General features: G+C 45.3%; 1 protein-coding gene across 2 annotated transcripts in view; it reads right to left on the bottom strand.

Annotated features, from left to right (window-relative positions):
* The window catches only part of KATNAL2 (katanin catalytic subunit A1 like 2), a 296,166-nt gene that overhangs the window by 90,652 nt on the left and 182,690 nt on the right, over window positions 1–22,824 (bottom strand). For both annotated transcript variants that reach the window (XM_085629413.1, XM_085629423.1), the window contains 2 exons: window positions 18,962–19,080; window positions 10,597–10,688 (listed from right to left, as the gene is read on the bottom strand). In XM_085629413.1, the coding sequence (XP_085485539.1) occupies window positions 10,597–10,688; window positions 18,962–19,080 (211 nt within the window). The remainder of the gene's footprint in view (window positions 1–10,596; window positions 10,689–18,961; window positions 19,081–22,824) is intronic.

Here is a 22,824-nt window from a genome sequence, read left to right as displayed (position 1 = left end):
AGAAGTTTTTTACATTTGAAATGCAGTGGGTGTGCCCTCGACCACCTAGGGTATTTTCTTTCACAAGAAGTTGCCTCTTTCCTTTGTCCCGAAATGGGTGTGTGTTTGGAGGTCAATTAGCTGGGAAAATAGGAGAGCGCCGGTTTGTACTTAGCCTGAAATAGCCTTATCGCTGAGGCAAGCAAGATTGCATCATAGTCAGGGCTGGAATCCAAAGTAGACTTGAAACAAGCATTGAAAATGCAATAGGTCTTGCATTTGATTAAGTTAAAGCCATTTGCTTTGCTAATGGTATTGTATAGCAAAGCAAATGTCTTTAACTTAATGAAAGGCGAGACCCATTGCATTTTTAATGCTGGTTTTAAATGAAAGCACACATTTTGAATTGCAGGGACATGTGAAGCTGGGGAATGCGCAACCCCCTGCCAGGACTCCACGGCCCTTGGGGTCGCACCCCACAGATTGAAGACCTCTGCCATAGAGTGTCCCGGCGCTGAGCTTTCAGTCATCTGGGATGTGCAGTGAGATCACCTAGTCTTGTTGGAAGACCAAAGTCTTCAACCATTTCTTAAACAAGGCGGTAGCCGCTGTATAGCGCAGCCCCAAAGGAAGTTTATTCCAAGCCACTGGTCCGAGGTAGGAGAAGGCCCTTATGTGTTAACTGTTGCAAACTCATAATCACAAAATACAGCGACCACAGAGTGCACAGTTCCTTTGACTTTGCACATAATACAAAGTTTGAGTGGGCCTGCACTAGGCGCTACTTCTCATGTGCACACACAGGCTCAGCCAAAGGTTGTAGGAAATGAGTAATAAACATTGTTGTACAATTGGCAATAAACTCCGGGGCAGGATCAGAAAGAGACCCTGGTTATAAACAGGACAGTGCTGGAGATAAGAAGTCCAGAGGGAAAGAACCAAATGAAGAGAAAGACTCTTGAGAGGAACTGACTCCAATGTCAGTCTTTGTTCTCGAATCCGTGTCAATGGACCTATGGAATAATTATGAATCTGTGGGATCTTTTTCTCAAATAACTTCCAATCTCAAAGGTTCTATGAAGGCGTAAGAGCATCGTGGAGAGCAGGGTTGTCGACCAGTTCACCATTTGTCTAGAAAAAACTGTTTTTTGTGTGCATTCCTTACTTTTAAGATTTTAGTAAAGTAAAACATTGTTCACGTGATAAACAAGTGCACATACACTCTTTATCACGAAGTTTAGTTTCTGCGTAACATTGTCCGCACCATTATAATTTGGCTTTCAAACTTTCTCTAAAACAAATAAGGGGCCAGTGTATCATGAACATATTTAACTTTAGTTTTAAGAGATACTAATACTTTTTCATCCGAGTGGATGGACAGGTCATTGCCCGTGCATTGCAATGGAAGGACAACCTAGGTGGACACATACTCCTAATGCAAGAGTAAAATGGCTGCAGGCATGTTAAGAGGAAATATCCCACACATCATTAATGACAGTTTCACCACCCACTGGCTGTGGTATGGGGATATCAACAAGTGATTGACACTTTCACCTACCAATGGCTGAGGGGGAATTTTCCTATTGTCCCTCTCTCTCTGCACTGTGTGTTGATTGCAAGGCTATCTCTAACCATACTTAAAATTATTACTTAATCAATTAGTTACAGAGTTTTTTACCTGATGATCTGAGGTTGGGGTGTTAAATCATCCCCTGCCATGAATGGTGGTAACTGTTCTACAGAAATGGGAATTGCTCATTCAAAATTCCACTGTGTGGTGTATTTTTACAAACCTAAATCTCGGGTTTAGGGAGGGTTTGCGACCATTACTGGGATGACATATTTACAGAGGATGATCAGCCATTAGTTACCGGCTTGGAAATTATCACAAATTTACTCCTATCAAGGGATGAAGTGTCTTTCTACCTTGGGAATGAGGGGTGAATATTTCCACATTTAAAAGGGTGTAGTAGGGGCGGTTTCGCCAGCGGAAAATACATTTCTGCCCTTGGAGAATCTAGAAACGTATAAATTAAAATGAACATAAGATTTTTGCATGCGGATATATTCCCATAGGAGGAAACTCCCCATGTGGGCATCGGATACTTGTGAGTGCTCCCAGAAAACAAAGCCTGCCATACTTCTCCTACTCACACAACCGTCAGATATATGTTTTAAGCATAAGAGAAATACTTGGGAACAAATCTAACTTTTTTTCTGGATTTAGATTTTAATGATTCCTGAGTTGTGTGAACTGCACCACTGCTACGTATCTGCATACATTTAACAAGTGTGCAGAAAAAGTGAAAATAAATAAGGTATGAAGGCATTTTTAAATTTGTTTTCGCCAAAGAAGTAGTATTCCTTAAAAAGAGAACCCTTCCCCCATCACCCTGCCAAGGCAGTCAGGATATTTCCCCATGTTTCACCTTGCTGTAACGGTTTCTCTACCTTGTTTCTATGTTTGTTCTGCATCTCCAGTTTACACTCCCAGGCCTCTTGTGTTCTAGGGTAACTAGCTGCCTATCTCTGTAGGCCCAGCCCTTGCATTGCAGCCCTCTGTGCTAATGTTGGCCTTCGTGGTACATTTCACCTTACTATAACTGTTCCTTTCCCTTGTTTATATGCGTGTTCTGCATCTCTAGTTTACACTCACAAGGCTCTTGTGTTCTAGGGTAACTAGCTGCATATCTCTGTATGGCCAGCCCTTGCATTGCAGCCCTCTGTGATAATGTTGGCCAGAGTGGTATATTTCACCTTACTATAATGGTTCCTTTCCCTTGTTTATATGTTTGTTCTGCATCTCTAGTTTACACTCACGAGGCTCTTGTGTTCTAAGGTAACTAGCTGCCTATCTCTCTAGGCCCAGCCCTTGCATTGCAGCCCTCTGTGATAATGTTGGCCAGAGTGGTGTATTTCACCTTACTATAACTGTTCCTTTCCCTTGTTTATATGTTTGTTCTGCATCTCTAGTTTACACTCACGAGCCTCTTGTGTTCTAGGGTAACTAGCTGCCTATCTCTGTAGGCCCAGCCCTTGCATTGCAGCCCTCTGTGATAATGTTGGCCAGAGTGGTATATTTCACCTTACTATAACTGTTTCTTTCCCTTGTTTATATGCTTGTCCTGCATCTCTAGTTTACACTCACAAGCCTCTTGTGTTCTACGGTAACTAGCTGCCCATCTCTGTATGCCCAGCCCTTGCATTGCAGCCCTCTGTGATAATGTTTCCAGAGTGGTGTATTTCACCTTACTATAACTGTTTCTTTCCCTTGTTTCTATGTTTGTTCTGCATCTCTGTTTTACACTCCCAGGCCTCTTGTGTTCGAGGGTAACTAGCTGCCTATCTCTCTAGGCCCAGCCCTTGCATTGCAGCCCTCTGTGATAATGTTGGCCAGAGTGGTGTATTTCACCTTACTATAACTGTTCCTTTCCCTTGTTTATATGTTTGTTCTGCAGCTCTAGTTTACACTCATGTGGCTCTTGTGTTCTAGGGTAACTAGCTGCCTATCTCTCTAGGCCCAGCCCTTGTATTACAGCCCTCTGTGATAATGTTGGCCAGAGTGGTATATTTCACCTTACTATAACTGTTTCTTTCCCTTGTTTTTATGCTTGTTCTGCAGCTCTAGTTTACACTCACAAGGTTTTTGTGTTCTAAGGTAACTAGCTGCATATCTCTGTATGGCCAGCCCTTGTATTACAGCCCTCTGTGATAATGTTGGCCAGAGTGGTGTATTTCACCTTACTATAACTGTTCCTTTCCCTTGTTTATATGCTTGTTCCACGTCTCCAGTTTACACTCCCAGGCCTCTTGTGTTCTAGGGTAACTAGCTGCCTATCTCTGCAGGCCCAGCCCTTGCATTGCAGCCCTCTGTGATAATGTTGGCCAGAGTGGTCTATTTCACTTTACTATAACTGTTTCTTTCCCTTGTTTTTATGTTTGTTCCACGTCTCCAGTTTACACTCCCAGGCCTCTTGTGTTCTAGGGTAACTAGCTGCATATCTCTGCAGGCCCAGCCCTTGCATTGCAGCCCTCTGTGATAATGTTGGCCAGAGTGGGATATTTCACCTTACTATAACTGTTTCTTTCCCTTGTTTATATGTTTGTTCCCCGTCTCTAGTTTACACTCACAAGGCTCTTGTGTTGTAGAGTAACTAGCTGCATATCTCTGTAGGGCCAGCCCTTATGTTTCACCCTGGCTTTCACAGCACAGTGTGGCCCTCCACTCGATGCTGAGCTGTCAGATGGCACACGGCACCGCGCTGTCCTCTGTAATTCACCCCAAGTGGATTCTTAAAGATATTTCACACATATGGCCAATCCTGATCCACTCAAGCCTGAAGTTGCCTCACAGTGAAATCTTTTAAGTGGAAGCACAAGAGATCAAGCCCCCACATAATCCTTAGACCAGCCTTACAGCAGCAGATTAACCCTTTGAGACTGCATTAAACCCGCACATGCTCGTGCACTCTGATTACATGTCTGAGGTCCCAGCAAAACCTTGACTGGCAATAAACACTGGACTGTGATTTTTTACAATCGGAGACAGGGTGAAATGATGCACTGTGCTGTCTGGAAACAGCTTTCGAAATGCACAAACAATAGTCATATGGACGGCATTTAGGGGTCGCAGCTGCGACCCCTGAACTGCAGATTGTGACCCCCAGCAGGCTGCTTGTGACCCCCAGAGAAAGATTGACCTTGTTTGTGTGTCTCATTCAGTAGCTGTCGAACTGTGGGCGTCTAAATGAGTGCTTTTTGTTTTGTGTGCTTGGCTGCGTGTTTGAGGAATGTGTTGGTTTTACCCATTTGTTAGAATGGGTTAGTGTGTGTGTATGTTTTAAGAGTGTGTGCCAGGTTGTGTGTATCAAGACTATGTGTATGACTGAGACCATGTTAGGCTCTCATATCTAAGATGGTCACAGTCATACACATATTCTTAACACACACAACCTGCCACGTATTCCTAAAACTCATACATGTCCAAATATATTCTAACATAGGGACAACAAACACATTCCTCAAACATGCAGAAAAACACACACTAATAAAACACTCAGTGACACGTTAACATAGGTGGCTGGATGCACATAGGTGACTGGCTCCCGTCCCATAGCCAGAAGAAATGTAGCCAGAACAAGCACACAGGTGGGATATGACTTAATGAAGACAGGTGTTAGGGCACTAGCTGTACTCCAGCGAGAAATGTCTACTTGCACTCAAGATGGTGTCATAGGTTTAACATTTTCAAAAATGTGTTCTGTTGGCTGTCACCTATTAATGTAGTTCCAAGAGACAATTACGTTTGAGACATGAACTATGTATAAGGCTAACATAATTGAAGTATGTAATGGGTGTCCAAAGCAGGTCCAGGAAGGCCCGCTCCATGCCGAAGGTTTAATATCCAGATAGAATAAAGCAATTATCCTGAAAATATCACTTTATTTAAAAAAAATTAGGATTCAAAGGTAAGCCCATGCTACACAAATAAGCGATTAAGGTAAAACGCTTATCCCAGATTAGGCACCCAGATTTCCTGTGCTTGCAGTCAGATTTGACAGAGAAAGAAACAATAATCTGACATTGAGCAGAGTGACAGTGTTTTTTAATGGGTATATTCAAGGACACTAAAATTATGTGGCGGGGAGGGCTAAATTATGCGGCAGGGTTATGTAAATTATGCAGTAAGAAAAGCCAGATTTATGCGGAAGATTTTGATGTTCTTAAGCTTGTTAACACTGTCTTGGTATTAGTTGTTTCTATTTAGCATCAGTTTAACACCCAAATATAGCAATAAGGTAAGGAAAGTGACTAGTCAACCTTTGCAGGTGGCCTTCCGTGGCATGGCAACACGTGCCACTGGTTTTTTCTACTAACTTTTGAGATATGTGAGCTAGAATGATTTTTTTTTTAAATCTGCAGATTATGCAGCAAATGATGGATTATGTGGCAAATGTGACAAATCTACAACCATGCGAAAATCACAGAGGTTGCACAATTGCATAATTCCAGTTGCCCTGGGTATAGTTGCTTTGGGGGCTAACTATATGCATTCTGTGTGCTTATTATAAGGAGAGTTTATACATATGTACCAACCAGGGTTAGGCTTTGATGAATGGTTATATTATGAGTCAGCAGAGGCATACTGGGTATCTACTGAGACACATGGAGATTCTGTCTAGGCTTTTAAAGCTGTACTCAGGTCTTTGACACTATTGCATAAGCAAATTATGGCTGACATACTATGGCTGAATCCAGGGTATGAGCCTGTGTCTGAGAGTTTGAAGCTGTGTTTAAGAGAATAATCACTGCAGCTGGTCTACGATGGATGTTCTACTGGTCTATGATGGATGTTTTCCTGGTCTATGATGGATGTTCTCCTGGTCTAGGATGGATGTTCTCCTGGTCTATGATGGATGTTCTCCTGGCCTAGGACGGATGTTATCCTGGCCTAGGACGGATGTTATCCTGGCCTAGGACGGGTGTTCTCCTGGCCTAGGACGGGTGTTCTCCTGGCCTAGGACGGGTGTTCTCCTGGCCTAGGACGGGTGTTCTCCTGGCCTAGGACGGGTGTTCTCCTGGCCTAGGATGGGTGTTCTCCTGGCCTAGGATGGGTGTTCTCCTGGCCTAGGATGGGTGTTCTCCTGGCCTAGCATGGGTGTTCTCCTGGCCTAGCATGGGTGTTCTCCTGGCCTAGCATGGGTGTTCTCCTGGCCTAGCATGGGTGTTCTCCTGGCCTAGCATGGGTGTTCTCCTGGCCTAGCATAGGTGTTCTCCTGGCCTAGGATGGGTGTTCTCCCTTCCTAGGATGGATGTTCTCCTGGCCTATGATGGATGTTCTCCTGGCCTAGGATGGACCTGGCCTAGGATGGATGTTCTCCTGGCCTAGTACGGATGTTCGCCTGGTCTATGATGAATGTTCTCATGGCCTATGATGGATATTCTCTTGGTTTATGATGGATGTTCTCCTGGCCTATGATGGATGTTCTCTTGGCATAGGATGGCGGTTCTCTTGGCATGGGATGGCGGTTCTCCTGGCCTAGGATGGTGGTTCTCCTGGCCTAGGATGGCGGTTCTCCTGGCCTAGGACGGATGTTATCTTGGCCTAGGATGGATGTTCTCCTGGCCTAGGATGGATGTTCTCCTGGCCTATGATGGATGTTCTCTTGGCATAGGATGGCGGTTCTCCTGGCCTAGGATGGCGGTTCTCCTGGCCTAGGACGGATGTTATCTTGGCCTAGGACGGATGTTATCTTGGCCTATGACGGATGTTCTCCTGGCCTAGGATGGGTGTTCTCCTGGCCTAGGATGGGTGTTCTCCTGGCCTAGGATGGGTGTTCTCCTGGCCTAGGATGGGTGTTCTCCTGGCCTAGGATGGGTGTTCTCCTGGCCTAGGATGGGTGTTCTCCTGGCCTAGGATGGGTGTTCTCCTGGCCTAGGATGGATGTTCTCCTGGCCTAGGATGGACCTGGCCTAGGATGGATGTTCTCCTGGCCTAGTACGGATGTTCGCCTGGTCTATGATGAATGTTCTCATTGCCTATGATGGATATTCTCTTGGTTTATGATGGAGGTTCTCCTGGTCTAGGATGGATGTTCTCCTGTCCTATGATGGCTGCTCTCCTGCTCTTTTCTGCTGATGTTTTGTGGTTGAGCCCTTGGAACATCAAGACAACATTCTAGTGAATGTGGCTAAAAGCTACAGCACAATTGTACCTACTTTAATATAATTTTTTGTTTTTCAAATCACATATTGTAAGATTTATTTTGATCAATTTCTGTTTTGTTAGTTGCACCAGGGTCAATAATTGTGTGACATCACTTTCTAATAAATCACCGAGTCAAAGGTCAAATAATGTGAAGTCACTAGGGTTAAATGGCATGTGATGTCACTTCCGCTACCCCTGGCATTTTGTTTGATTGACGTTCATGAGTAGTCAGACACAATATAGAATAGTTTCAACCCACTGCCCTGGGGATGAGAATACACGTTTACTGAGCACACTGTTGTGTAACTGTACACTCACACTGGTTACCGAAAACACACGCAGGATGGTAATGCGTGAGTAGTTGCCTCATGCACTTGCAAACACATGCACACAGCAGACAAAGTGCTCGCACACCTCACACAAAATACTAAACGCACTCTTGTCAGTGATCACATGTGTAAGTGTACGCATCTGTAAGACCGTGCATTTGCCAGTGTTACAGTTCACACAGTTGTTACAGTGTACAGATTAGTTACATTAATGCAATCGTTTTTCACAAAGCCCACGATGTTCTTACTGTGCGCATTTTTTTTGGGTGGGGGGGAGATTTATATACTGCGATCTCGACCCAAAGGTATCAGAGCGCATTACATGAACAACAGGGGCCCCATTATACATGCAGCGCATTTCCCTTCATTGAGCTAGGCGTACCTTTACAAAGGTGTGCCCAGCACAATGAAGGAAAGTGTGCTTTATTATGATGATTGTGCCGCCCTGAGGGCAGCTGCGAACTCGTGCTGCCCTGAGGGAAGCGCATTCATGTGTAAAACGGAGCGGCTGCTTTAAAGCCGCTCCATGGGCCCTATTATGTAAAGGGCACAATATCCCTGTTTGCACCCGGCGCACCTTGAAACATGGAACACCATTACATGGAAGGTGCTGCCCCCTATTGCATGGAAGGCGCTGCCCAGAGGGTAGTGCCTGTGTAAAATGAAGCGGCTGTTTTGAAGCCGCTCCATGTTTTGACAGTGCAGACGGCAACCTGCCTGCACATTGAAAGGGGATTAGAGATCCCTTTGCAGGTGGGTGCAGTGAGTGACTGCACCTGCCATGCAAATGAGGGAACGCCCCCTTGATGAAGTGCTGGTGCTTTATGTGCGCCAGCGCTTTCAGTATTAAAGAAGGGGACGCACAAGCATCGGCGGCCCCTTCTGTAATACCAAAATGCCCAAATGCCTGTTGCACCCCAGGGCACTTCTATAAAATGGCCCCTTGTTTTCACAGACCATGGGCCAACCCACCTGCACTTTGAAGGGGGATTAGAGATCCCCTTGCAGGTGGGTGCAGTCAGTGACTGCACCCGACTGCAAGGAGATGTCTGGGGGTTCTATAGGACCACCTTTTCCCCCTACTCCAGCCCCTTCTGTAATACCAAAGTGCTCCAGAGGGCTGCTCTCCAGGGGTGCACTGACAGTGCACCACCGTCAGTACACCTCCTGAGAGCTTCTTTGCCTTTGCGCTCGCGTCTGTAATAGGGCTCATGCGCAGAGGCAAAGGGAATCCCTCATTTGCATGCGGCACACCTCCATGCAAATGAGGGAATGTCCCCTGAAGATATCGCTGGCGCTTTATGTGCACCAGCGCTATCGGTATTACAGAAGGGGCTGCACAAGCGTCTGCAGGCCCTTCTGTAATACTGGAGGCGCCCATTGCGCCCCTGGGCACTTTGCGTAGTACAGCCCTAGTTACGTTACAGACAGACACATTCATTTTGTTAGGCATAGAGAGATTAAGTGATTTGTCCAGAATCACAGGAAGGTGAGCGTCCCTGTCGAGACTTGAACCTTGTTCTCCAACTTCGAGGTCGACCTCTCTAGCCATTAGGGCACATCCTCTTCTGTTTGCGTGACACAACCATCTGTGCTGGATAACTGGGTGTCTAGTAAATAAATACATGTACGGTGAAGTGTGGGCACCATAGACCAACTGTTAATGTATGGACCTGATGGGGTACATGAGCTGTTGCAGACATGTCATGACATCTGTCGCTCACTTACCAAACCTAAAGTGTTGGAATTATCTGGCTTTTTAAAAACGTAGTTGGATAAGGGAATATTTAGGGTTTCCAATTTTTTTTCACAAATATTTTCCCTGGATTTCAAAAGCCTTTAAACCAGAGTCCACTAAAGTGTGCAGGAGGGGCCAAACGCAGGCCCCTGCTGCCTCCTTTGCACACGAGGACCCCAACCCTTGAGGGGCCGACCATGTCGCCAGAGGGCCCCATTCAGCCCAAACCCAATGATTATACGTGAGATTTGGTAAACTCATTGCCCCCTACATATTCTGTGTGTGGGGGGGGGGATGGGGATATTACTTCCCGTTACGCCACTGGAGTTGAGCTTTCCACATGGATCATGAACACGTTATGAGGGGGAGGCCCACTGTGTCTGATCCAGCCCCCTCCACAACTATGAAAATCGCAGGCTGTGGATAAAAAGTGAGTCTCTTGCGTTCTCAAAATGCAGCCTTTTTGTATTTTCAAAACGCAATAGGGAAATCGATCGACATGCCCTCATAAAAAATGCTTCGTAAAAATGGTATATAAAACTACTGCCTCCCCCCTACCCCCCCCCAAAAAAAATTCTGACAAATGGACCAAAAGATACACTTTGTTACCCGTGTTTGACCTCTAACCTTATGAGGGTCGTTTGTTTGTGGCCTTGAAAATGTGAAGAATTCGGGGCATCATGTAATGTGTTTAATACTTGCTATTTCCTCCTATATTAATCTGACAAACGGTATAAATAAAGTGTGGGGTACGAACAGTGATGCACACTCGAGTACACATGGGTAGTAGAAGGAGTAACTGGTATTACCAGCTTTGTCACATTTATCAGGTCCTTCCTTACCCAGGGCCTGCGCCTCGCTGACTCATCACAGACTCCAGTTCATCCAGGAAAATGGTGGAGGGGGCGTGATACCGCGCGAGCTCGAACAACACCTGTGCGAAAGAGGCAAAAAGACAATCAGAAAAAACACATCATCCAGTAATAAACAGTGTCCTGAAAAATAGCTCATATCAATTAAAACGCAACATGTCAATAGCGAAAATGAAGAAAATGTATGTATAAAGATAATGGCCATTGGTATTTCTACGCGTTGGTCAGCAGATAGGACATATGGCCTTACTGTAGCTGAGGAGCTCCGTGTTATGATAGAAGCCGTCATGATGAGCCGCTCCCACTGACTGATCTGGCTTAAGAACGCATGGGTTGAACATTGCAAGGGAGAACCCATGTCCGGCCCTCCTAGGAGTTTATTTTGCTGTGCCCATTGCAATGGCGTTCACATTGGCCATTTTATGACAATATGTCTGATGATTGCCTTATGGGAAAACCTTTGTGCAACACAGTAGGCCTGACTGAGTTGGTTATGACGACATGCCAGTGGTAAAGGCTAGAGGCCTGATTGGTTCATTGGAAAAAGGTATGCCAGATTCCACAGGTGTGGTGCCTATACCAGACAGCAGGCCCGACTCACTTATAATGAAAGCATATGTCAGAACCAATAGACTGGAAAGGACTCAGTGTTATTGCACTGGGTTCAAGCCTGTAACCAGATAGGTTCTTACACGGAATCCCACAGATTTCTGCAGTAGGCTATAGGTTCAGTGCAGTTTCCCCCTCTGCATACCCATAGGTGTGACAGCACAAAGCATGGGTGGATAGATCAGTGTACCGCAGCCACTGGCTTTATTGTCCTGCAAGTAATGGCATTTCACATGAATACAGGTTCACACCCGCCTCAGAAAGAGTGCTCTAGGGCTCGTGGGCAAGTTCCTTACTTTTCTATTTTCTCCTTTGCTAGATCCCCTTTCATTTCTCTCATTTTCCTTTTTTAAATTTTTGGTTAGAGTCTCCAGCAGACAGTGTACCCAGGAGGCTTGCCTGACACTCATTTCATTTTCAGTACTCCACATTTCGTGAAGCCACTGTTTCTAAGCCAGGCTTCCATTTTGGAATGGTACTGTCCATACTGTATCATTGTTTTACTGATCCAAGATAGGTGCCATGCATAGAATCACCATGTTGGCCATCTTGGATTGGGAAAATGATGCACTGTTGTATTGTATTAGTTTTTATACAGAGCTTTACATACCCTGTGCCTGTTCAAAAGGGCTTTTCCGGTGATGATGTTGCATCATTTATATACCTCTTCATAACGTTTCCAAGGTCATGAAGCGCTCCTTTCCTGGGTGCCATTCGGCTGCACGGTTGAAAGGGTGTTTTTGGTTCAGTCTTTATTGTACATGTTTGGTGAGATGCGAGAGATATGCATAGTGGTGAATGCAGAGCATGTTGTGTGTCGCTGCAGATTAGCATGGGTATTGCAGACTGTGAGAACAGACATAGCCTCGCTGTGCATAGTAACATTGTTAGATAGCTGGCCAGTGTGATGTTTCCTGAGTGGCCATCTTAGAATGGTATTGTTCCCCATGTATAGTGGTTTTACGATTCCAACATGGCAAATATGTTGCTTCTAAATGTGGCAGCCATGCTGAAATTTAAAGCAATGATACATGATGCATAATGACATTGCTGCCCACTACTTTGTTAAATGTTTTACTTAATTTTTATTGCAAGGATATGTTTGATCCATTTCAGTTGTGGCATTTTTCTACTTTGTTAGACCTGTCTGTTTTAGGCTGATCTTCCCCCAAACCTTTTCCTTCATCCCTTCTGTTTGCTGAATCCAGTTTTTGTTTGCTTTACGACTCTGTGCACCTTAGTGTAAAGTGCTTGTGCTCACTCCATATAACATGGTACAATTGGCCTACATCTGATTGACACATATATTTGCTGAATAGTCCCTGATAACATGGTACAACATATATCAAGGGCCTGAAAATTAAATGCCATTAGTGGGCTTGCAGCATTTGTTGTGCCACCCACTAAATTAGCATTTTATGACATGTCTCAGGCCTGCCACTGCACCCTGTTTGTAGTTGTAAGCTTCCAATTCAACCTGGTAAAATACATCTTTTGCCAGGCCAAACCCTCCCTTTTTCATATATGTAAGTCACTCCTAACGTAGGTCCTAAGCAGCCCATAGGGAAGGGTGCAGTGTATTTAAAACATTGGACATGTACTTTTAAGTTTTCCATGTCCTGGTAGTAAAAAACTCAATAAAAGGGTTTCTCACTACTGTGAGGCCTACCGCTCCCATAGGACAACATTGTGTTACCTTATTACATTGAATAAGTGATAACTTTTGTTTGGTGACAGGTAGAAATATCATGTTTGGTCTTAAAGGAATTTTAATTTAAAATCCTCTTTAATTGAAAAGGCAGATTTTAACTCACAATTAGAAAGTTGGCATTTTCTTGTCCTAACCTTTTGGTGCCTACAGCCTGTTTCCTGGGTAGCATGACTAGGTGTAATTGGCATTTGTGTATTCCTACCAGACAGCTACACAGTAGAGGGAATGGGTGTTGACAGGATTGCTGAGAAGGAAGACTGGATCTGCACCCTTCATCCCAAGCGAAGTTACTCCAAGCTGATTCAGCTGATTCACCTCCTGTTTTGAGCTAGAGGCACATAACAAGCTCCAGTCGAGAGGCCTCCTTGCATCTGCCCAGATGACCTGCTGCCTGGACCTTCCTGAACACTGCTTGGCCTATGCTGAAGTGAGTTCCTGATCCTCAAGGGTTGCACCTCACGTCCTGGATCCTTGGTGTGGCATCAGTTGAGTTCCCTCCCCAAGAAAAGGAGAAATCCTACCGGTTAGCCCTCTTTTTGACTGCAAACAGGTCTGTTCGCACCAAGATAATGCAGCCTGCAAAATCAAAGGTTCTGTGAACCCAACTCTTCATACCACAGCGACAACCAGTGCCGACTGGCAACACGAGATCTGCACTTCACGCTACAACATAGACAGCCTGATGTGACTGCCAACGTGAAGCTCCAGTCATTACTGTCCACTATGCCCAACAGGATCTTCGTGCTAGAGCAATGACCATCTGCGATGCCAGGCATGCTATTCGTGCTACACTGACGACCATCTGCAATGCTCTGCCTGCTCCTTGCAGCCTTCTTCACCATGAACGGAACTCTTCGTGCTGTACTTTTGAAGAAAACTCTTTCAGCCATATTAACCTAGTCCCTCTATCCGGCCTGCGCTCTACTGCGGTTGGCCTGAACTTGTGACTTTCACCCGGTGTCGCACAACAAGATAACCGCGAGTGCCGATTTGTGCTTTTTGGTGATGCTGGTAGCAGAAACTGCTGACCAGTCCCAAGACGTACAGTCACAAGTAGACCCACAGACTCAATCCATTTAATTCTAAATAAACTAGCTGATCATCAAATTCTGCACATGCAAATCTTTAATACTTGAGAAATTAAAATCAATTCGATTGGAACATTATGTTCTCCGATACGTTCATGACTTCAGTAGGCTCCATCATTCAAAACTCAAAAGCCCAATGCATTTCGGGTCGACATGACCCTTCATCAGGGGAAACTAAAAACATAAAAGCAAATAATTTAGCAATGCATGGTAGTGGGGACCAGTATGTCACACCTTGTGAACCAATGTGCAAAGATGTGACAGACTATGTTAAGTTGATAGAATTTCACTACGTGCGTCAATACCCAAAATATTCCACTAACACACATGGGTTAGTAAAAATGCATGTTCACCACTACCCAAAAATATCTGATATTATCGAAGTTTTTTTTAATTTTTATTTAAATTTTTGGTTTTTATCAAACATTGCAGCAATCATTGAGGTAGAAGTATCTTATGCACAGTGTCTAGAACACCACAGACGTCGGCCTCTCGCATAGAAAATACAGGTGACAATAAGGTAATGTAAACATTGCATTTGTAAAATGGAATCAGGGGGTGTTTTACAGCTATCATACACATATTTACTACTCTCCGTTCACATTGTTATCCCCCCCAGATGTATCCCCATTCGCTTTACACTCATACTGGTCATCTCTGACAGTGTCGGAGTTCAGGGCAGAGTTACACAGTTCCCGTCAGTCAGACAGACAGATCTGCCTGCAACTTATCGTCCCTACAATTTAATTTCATATGGGCTTCTTCTGCTAACGTCCACTCTCGCACATCTCTAAGCTATGCTGTTATGTCTGGGCATCTCTGCCCCATCCAGGTGATGGCAGTTCTACGCTTAGCTAACACTAACATCAGTTTTAGCAACTTGTATGCCATTTTTCGCTGAGTTTTTTAACGTGGCCCAACAGGCATTGTAATGGCTCCTCCAGAATGTGGAGACCTGTACTTTCGCGCACCTTCGCCACAACCTGAGGTCAAAACTGCTGGAGCCCAGGACATCCCCATGCTAAATGTAAAAAACCTGGCATTTCTGCATCACATTTGGGGCACGTGTCACTTTGGGTCTGGGAGATGCGCTGTAGCCTCAGCAGTGTAAGACAGGTGCGGTGCAAAAAGTTGTAACAAATCAGTTTGAATCGCGCGTTGCATGCGTTGCAGGATACTGTGTGTGTAAGTGTGTCTATGGCTGCCCATGTCTTGTCATCTATTTGTCCACCCAGGCCCTCATCCGAAGCAGCTCTTGCCCGAGGCCAGTCGAGTCCGTCCTCATGGCTTTACACAGTAGCGAGATCAACCTGCTCCCAGAACCACATGTCCGATGTGTGGGTCGTTTGCAGAATGTTAGGGTACGTGGGCAAGGTTATTCTTGCGGTTTGCATCAGCCCAGTGTAGTGTAGGTAGTGACCCTGTCCTAATGTAAAGTGATCGCAGGCCTGTTCATAGGAGATAAACGTGATATTATCAAGGGTTAACCACACGCTGCTGAAAGTATGACAATATCAATAACAATCGTACTACGTAACCGAATTCATCAATACTCGTAGTCTTACACTATCACACGTATGTTGGTAATAGTGTAGTGCTTTTTGGCACTATACTTACCTACATTTTTAAAACTGCATATCTCCGGTGCTACCAGTTGGATTTTTGTTGTTTTGGTCTCAAATAATTTGTAAGATTTTACACTATATCTTTTAATTGGTGTGATATTTTCTTGTTGTGTTTTAACCTTATTACTGTTTGAAGTGCTCCTAAATACTATACACATTTCCTCTAAGTTAAGTCTGACTGCTTTTCTACCAATCTACCGGAGGGTTTACCATAAGTTAATTTGGGGTTTTCTTGTGACTTCACCCTGACAAAATCGTGGCTGCTGCTTGAGAAGGGTTTCACTCCCTCAACCTGTAACCACGTTTCCTACATTTGGACTGTTTGCAACGGCAAACTGGCCTGTTCGCACCATGATTTTGCCACCCATGGCAACGTGAAGCTCCGGTGAGCCTGACTCTTCGCGCAACAGCGAACGCCAGCAACGACCGGCAATGCGAGAGATGCACTTCACACAATGGCATCGACAGCCTGCAGTAACCACCAATGCAAAGCTCCAGCAAGGACTGTCTTTGACACCCGACAGGATCTTCACGCTACAGCGACAACTGTCCGCGACGCCCGGCCTGCTTTTCAGGCCTCTTCCACCATGAACTGGACTCTCCAAGCAGGAAGGTAACTTTTTCCATTTGAATACCCTAGTCCCTGTATTCGGACTGTTCTCTATCAAAGTCGGCCTGGGCTTGGACTTTCACCCAGTCTTGCACGACCAGATAACTGTGAGTGGCACTTATTGCTTTTAGGCGCTAAACCTATTTAAATCTTTGAAATTCATGGAGTTGTAGATTTATTGTTTCAATTCAAATATGAATTTTATTTAAAAAAAAAGATGTGTTAAAGGACATTGCAGGATTAGGTAAACAGATTTTGGTGGGAACAATGGGGGTGATCTGACGAAGTTAAGTGAGTGATATTATGGTGATAAAGATACTGAGCTGTAGTATTCCATATGCATGATAACCGTAACAATGCCAAGGATAGAATGTGCAAAGTGCTGCACTGTTATGAACATATGATCACTCCAAAGAGGGCAATGATTGAATGGGCATAGAGCATGATGTATTCCATCACCCAGTACATGTCATTTCTCCAAGGAGAGGCCAAGGGCTGGTGAAGCACAGAGACCAATCTTTTATTTACTTCAAAAGTGAGAAAGAAAGTGAACATTAGACATGTACAGGTGTGTTAGCCCATCCCTGTTCTGGCTGCTCATCCCCCTGTCCCTCACCGACACTGTTGCTACTCTACAGATATCATGCTATGTACATTGCTACATTATCATCACTCTCCAGGTATCATGCTGCATGTGATGCTATAATGCTTGGTTCTGTAGGTACTGTGCGCACAGCTTCCATGGCTGACCGTGCCATGCTCAGGCATCGCTGTTAATCTCTACTTACTGTCCTGCCCATGATCCTACAATGGCATTATTCTAAAGGTATAGTGCTGTATATGGACATACAATGTCTAGTATACAAGGGCTGGTCTGTATATGCACTCCAACCACATCCGGGAGACCGATGCTACGGATACTGCCCCACCACGAACATCTCAAGATGGTGCTTGATGGAGCCGTTGAGGCATGGCGTAGCGCTTAGAATCATGACCTGGGGGGGATCACAAGCTGAGCTCGTCGTGGAGTATAGTTGTATTCTAGGCACTTCTACGCACATGCAGAGCGTTGCATGAGGTTTGCAATGTTCAGAACAGAGATGGGGGTTAACATGGAAGGTGTACTCTTGGCTCTTAGACATTGTCCTGGTAGATTTATATTTTTGTGTTTTAGTGTTGGGATCTGCTGACCAGCCAAACGGTAGGGCGCTGCTCTTTGAGATATGCCATGGTGAGCAGTAGTGGGGCTACAATGTTATGTTAATGTTCACTTATTGAGTGCACGTCCACCAAAAAGTACTCTTGGCGCCGAGGTGGGAAGAGGTCTCCGCTTATCGATTTTACGAAGGTCTGTTCGAAAAGTCAAGTTTTCAATTTTTTCTAAAACTCTTGTAGTTCACTGAGGATCTTCTTTCAATTGGGAGAGTGTTCCATGTGTGAGAAGCAAGCACGGACAACCTGGCTGGATGGAACAACATCTCCAGCACTACCCACCGTGTGCTATGCTAGGCGCTGCACAAGTGTGAGTGATGGATGAATCTAGGCGGTATCTGCCTAACATCAATATTGAGGAAATGCTAACCAATCCGAGAGCCTCCCTCACACTTGAGGAGACTGCAGATGTGGAGTTCACTCACCTTTGTATGGAGTGTAAACTATTCGGGCCTCTTTTAATCCGACCCTCTGGGTATCTCAGGAACCGGGTGAGCGGGGTCTGGGTCGGTGGTTGGTCAAGGGGCAATGAGCTTGAGGTGGGAGCACCCTCTGCGTCCTATCTGCCCCCCCCCGGGCACGCCAGCTCTATGCTTCGAATAGGAACAGTGGCACACGAGGGAGGGCTGGTACTATCACATATTGCATGAGTGATAATATAATATGTCCAACTAGAACGACGCACTAGATGTCATGAATGGGTTGAGGTCTGGCCCACAACAGTAGTAGTTGTCTGTCAGAAATCTCATTTTACCAATACAAATATACATACACACATACATACATACATACAGAAGAGTGGTCTTTAGGTCAGCTCCTTCCAGCCATTTGATATTAGCAATTTTTAAAGGCTGCCAGTGGCTGAGTGGGCTTCTCTTAAAGCCATGGAATTTAATGGTAGGTACATGGGGCTTCAAGTAGCCCCCTGTGATAACCTCTCCACTGTGCTGCCTCCCTGTCTCTTTCGCAACCTCCAATGCCCGTCCCACCCCCGTGCAGTAGATGACCTCATACCCCCACCAGCTATCTGGTGTGTTAGGGCGTGCCGCTGGTAGACGGAAGTATTCTATTCCGATTCATGGGCATACGCCTTTGGGCTTCATGGCACTAGAGGGGGATTGTAAATTATTAAACTGGACACTGTAGATGCCACTCTGAAAATCACTTGGTTGTAAGTGCCCTCCTGGATTTAAGATGGTCAGAGAGTGTCACAATGGACGAACAGTCAGTTCCATAAGGCAGGGCTCAGCACTCAGAAGACCCCGCCACCTGTGCGCTCTTTCCAAAATATCTGTCACTAATGTGGTTATATAAAGCTGGAAATGTGCTCTATGTAAGGTTTCGGGATTACACAACTGTGAACGTTTATCAAAAATTAATTGCAATTTTAGGACTGAGATGAACAGAACAAAGCAGTACAAATGACATTTATGAACTCAGCAAGATCCATATGTAATATGGGGTCATTTTGGGGCCCTACCCGCACAAGCTTTTCGGAGTCTCCGCGCCACTTGCTGACAATGGTGGAGGCTGAGATATTGAAGAAGGTGGTGTTGCACTCGGTGGCCACAGCCTTGGCGAGCAGCGTCTTGCCGGTACCTGTGGGAAGTGAGGGGGAGAGCAGGAGACAGAAACACAACAAAAAAGCGCATCATTTGGACGCCTGATCTTAACTGAGTTTCCCCACACAAGACCTGGAAACCGAGGTTGTTAAAATAAATTGCTTTGTGAAATGGGTTTGTAACATGTACTAAGCAATAAAACCTTGCAGATTAGGCCTGTGTGAGCTTGGAATTGAAAATTGATTGCTCCCTCTGATTGGCTGGTGATGATTTAAAACAGACACTTGTTTTTTAATTTGAGAGTAGCATTTTGAAATTCAAAAACACTGCCTCAAATTGAATTCCTCTTTCCTGCTCTTCGAAAACGTGTGCTGAAGTTGTGCACGAGGCTGTTCAATACTTTATAACCCGGATACAATCTGCAGAGTGCTGGTAACCACAGCAGTTCTGGGGTTTAAATGCATCTATTCTTTGGTATCTGCTGAAATTGTAAACAGAGTGCAGGAAGCAGCAAGAAGAGGCTGGATGAGGCAAAACTACCGAGCTGGGTGGCTCCATGAGATGGGACACAGGACTGGATGGATCCTGGGAAGGCGGACATGCATGGCTCGCATTGTACAGCCACCAACACCCTCAGTCACCAATGAAAGGAGGGCGGGCGCTGAGTGGCGGGAGGAAAGAAATGGCAGGAGGTGGGAAACGCGGGGAAATGGAAAGAAAGCAGAGAAGTCAAACAGAGGGCAGACAAAGAGCAGAAAACAGCAAACACAGAGGGCAGAGAAGGCCAAAACCGAGCAGAGAAAGTACAACCAGAGGGCGGAGAAACGAGCAAAAAGCACAAAATAGAGGGCAGAAATGGTCAAAAACGGAGCAGATAATCAAACAGGTACAAAATGGGGTGGTGATGGACGGAGCATCAGAACCAATCAAACACTCACACCCAGTCAACAGATCTGGGTTTAATCCATCACCGTTCTTTAGCCCACCCTGCCACCTCAGTTCAGACATGGCCATATGCAAATCAGTCTGACCCTGTGCCTCATGGGAACAGTCCAGCCCCAACTGCCAAGCCATGTCTTCCCTGGAACGGAAACAAGCTTCCTAGGACCGGTTTCTGGCATTTCAGCCGTCTTCAGCCAGGCTTGCTTGAATCCAGTGGCAAAGTGAGCAAGGGACTCACGTCTGAGCATAACCTGCCAACTTATGGCGTACAAAATGGGGTGGTGATGGACTGTTCCCATGAGGCACAGGGTCAGACTGATTTGCATATGGCCATTTCTTAACTGGAGTGGCAGAGTGGGCTACAGAACGGTGATGGGTTAAACCCAGATCTGTTGACTGGGTGTGAGTGTTTGATTGGTTCTGATGCTCCGTCCATCATCACCCCCTTTTGTACCGATAATCAAACAGGGCAGAAAAAACGAGCAGAGAACATCAAGATATAGGAGAGAAAACGAACTGAGGAGGCGCAGCAGTGGGTGGCGGGCAAGCTGGACTAGAGAGCCGCCGCAGGGGAAGCTGGCACAAGGACCCGCTCAATGGGGTTGGGCTGCGGCCGCTATTACGAAGCTCCTGGGGGCAGGGTGCTGGGGAGACGGGAGTATGGAAACGGTGTTAGACTAGAAACGGCGTTGAGAGGGAAGAAACCAGCAGAAAAAGCCAAATAGAGGGCACAAAAAAAGTAGAGAATGGCAAAAACAGAGGGCAGAGAGAAAGTAAAACACGGGAAGACAAATTGAAACCGTAGAGACGAGAAAGAGCGGAAAACAGAGGGCAGAAAAGGTCAAAAACCGAGCAGAGAAAGTCAAAACACAGTAGAGAAAATAAAAAACAGAGGGCAGAGAAAGTCAAAACAGAGTAGAGAAAATAAAAAACAGAGGGCAGAGAAACCGCTGTGTACACATAAGAACGTTTCAGGACTGAAATCAGCTAATTTTACAATATTAAATACATAAATATATGTATGTAGTTTTATATTTGGAGTGATTTTTTTTTACATTTCTTTTTCGTAAAACTCCAGAAGTACTTCTGGGAAATTGTGGGCTCGCGGATTCTATCCCGCACACAGATACATTACTACCCGGAACAAGAGTAAACCCCAACCACATTCAGAGTAGAAATATGCCTGACCTCGTCTCCACCAGGAGGTCATTTCTACAACGGTGTAATTTCACGCGTGAGTAAATCATGAGAAATTTTGAGTAAATAATGGATTTTGCACTTGCAGAAAACCCGATTTGTGCACAAATTGACTTTTTCATTGGTCGCTAGTTGTTTTAATGTCCGTTGAAGCACTTCACATTCCAACAATATTACATGCTGAGGAAATCACCGCCAGAAATGACCTGATGACCATCACCGGACGTGTCAGGGGGCGCAGCACCCACAGATGCTCTAGAGGCTGCTGGGATTCAAGCCCTGAGAGTGAGAAAGGCTACACTCATGTAAGTGAACATGCATGACCTTCGTGATGACGTCCGTCATCATATGATATCCCATGACGGAATGTGAGATAAGAGACCAATAACGCATCATCGTCCAATGAGCATTTCTATAGCGCTACCTTGCAAACTGTATTCAAGCGCTTGTGGAATAGGAACAACAACAGCGTTGACGGAGCTCATGAAAGGTGTTAAGCCTTCCTAAGCGAGAGCAGACATTCTCGATTCTCTGACATCACATTCCACAAGGCCACGCCCCTCTTCTATTCTTCCCTTTTCTATATTTGACCCTTTATTGAGTTGCCAAGTAAGAAGTGGCGAGAGAGAAGTAAAACGCAAGAGACAGACTAGCACACGGCTGAAACCCCAAAGACAGGACTCTCTTCAGGCTGGGACTGGTTCTGTGCCGGGAGGTGCACGAAGCAAACGGAAAGCAAGGGAAAGGGTGCCATTAGAACAGGCGACAGCTAAATGCCACACACTCATTTAGGCAGAAGTGATAAACAACGCGCATATGAATTTTAAAGTATGTTAATCAAAACAATACTGTAGCTAACAGCTGCCATAAACCGATGCAATCAAATCCTGGATTGGGATTGGACGGAGGCTGCGCACAGAGCACAGAGTCGTTTGTCAATGTTCGGCCTCAATTTCAAGAGTTGCAATACATCTGCCATTATGAAAGTAAAGCTGTGCTTTAAATTCAAACACATCATAAAATCCAGTTTAGCTTCTGACAGCGCGGAATGCTCTTTAACTTGTACAGAATGCCCTGCAATGCAAGCGACGCTTAAATGCGGTTTTAAATGTCCTATGCCTTTAAGGTATTTATTCTTTGAACATCTCTTCTCTCGAAAGTTGAGAGTCCTGACCCGTTGAAGTTGTGTCTGCATCATACAATTTATATATATATATTGTTTAAAACAGCCATGTTGTTGTGATTTTATGTTTAAAAAAAGCCTTAGGTCCACCTCCGGCAAGCTCCCACGCTGCCCCAGTTCAGGGAGGACCTCAAGACCTGGCTCCTAGGATGACCCCAGCACTCAACGGAGCTGACCCCAGCCCCCCAGCGCCTTGAGACCCTCACGTGTGAGTAGTTGCGCTTTAATAACCATGACTAAGTGATTGATATGTATTCATGGTCCCCCTCAAGCTACACTCAAGTGTGGCTTAAATTGTGTGTCTGTGATTATCAATTTGGTTATGTTGGCGGAAGAAAGGATGGAATCCTATGTCACAAACGTGATGCAGCTCCCGTCTGCTGTTTTACAATTGGATTATAGTCTATGGCGCTGGTAATATGGTGGACAGAACATCCTCCACATTTTGGTGGAGTATCC

Source organism: Triturus cristatus, chromosome 2_1, assembly GCF_964204655.1.
Source record: "Triturus cristatus chromosome 2_1, aTriCri1.1, whole genome shotgun sequence".
In the NCBI taxonomy this organism is placed as follows: domain Eukaryota; kingdom Metazoa; phylum Chordata; class Amphibia; order Caudata; family Salamandridae; genus Triturus; species Triturus cristatus.
Note: the sequence above shows the minus strand (reverse complement) of the source record. Positions and strands in the feature narration are given on the sequence as shown.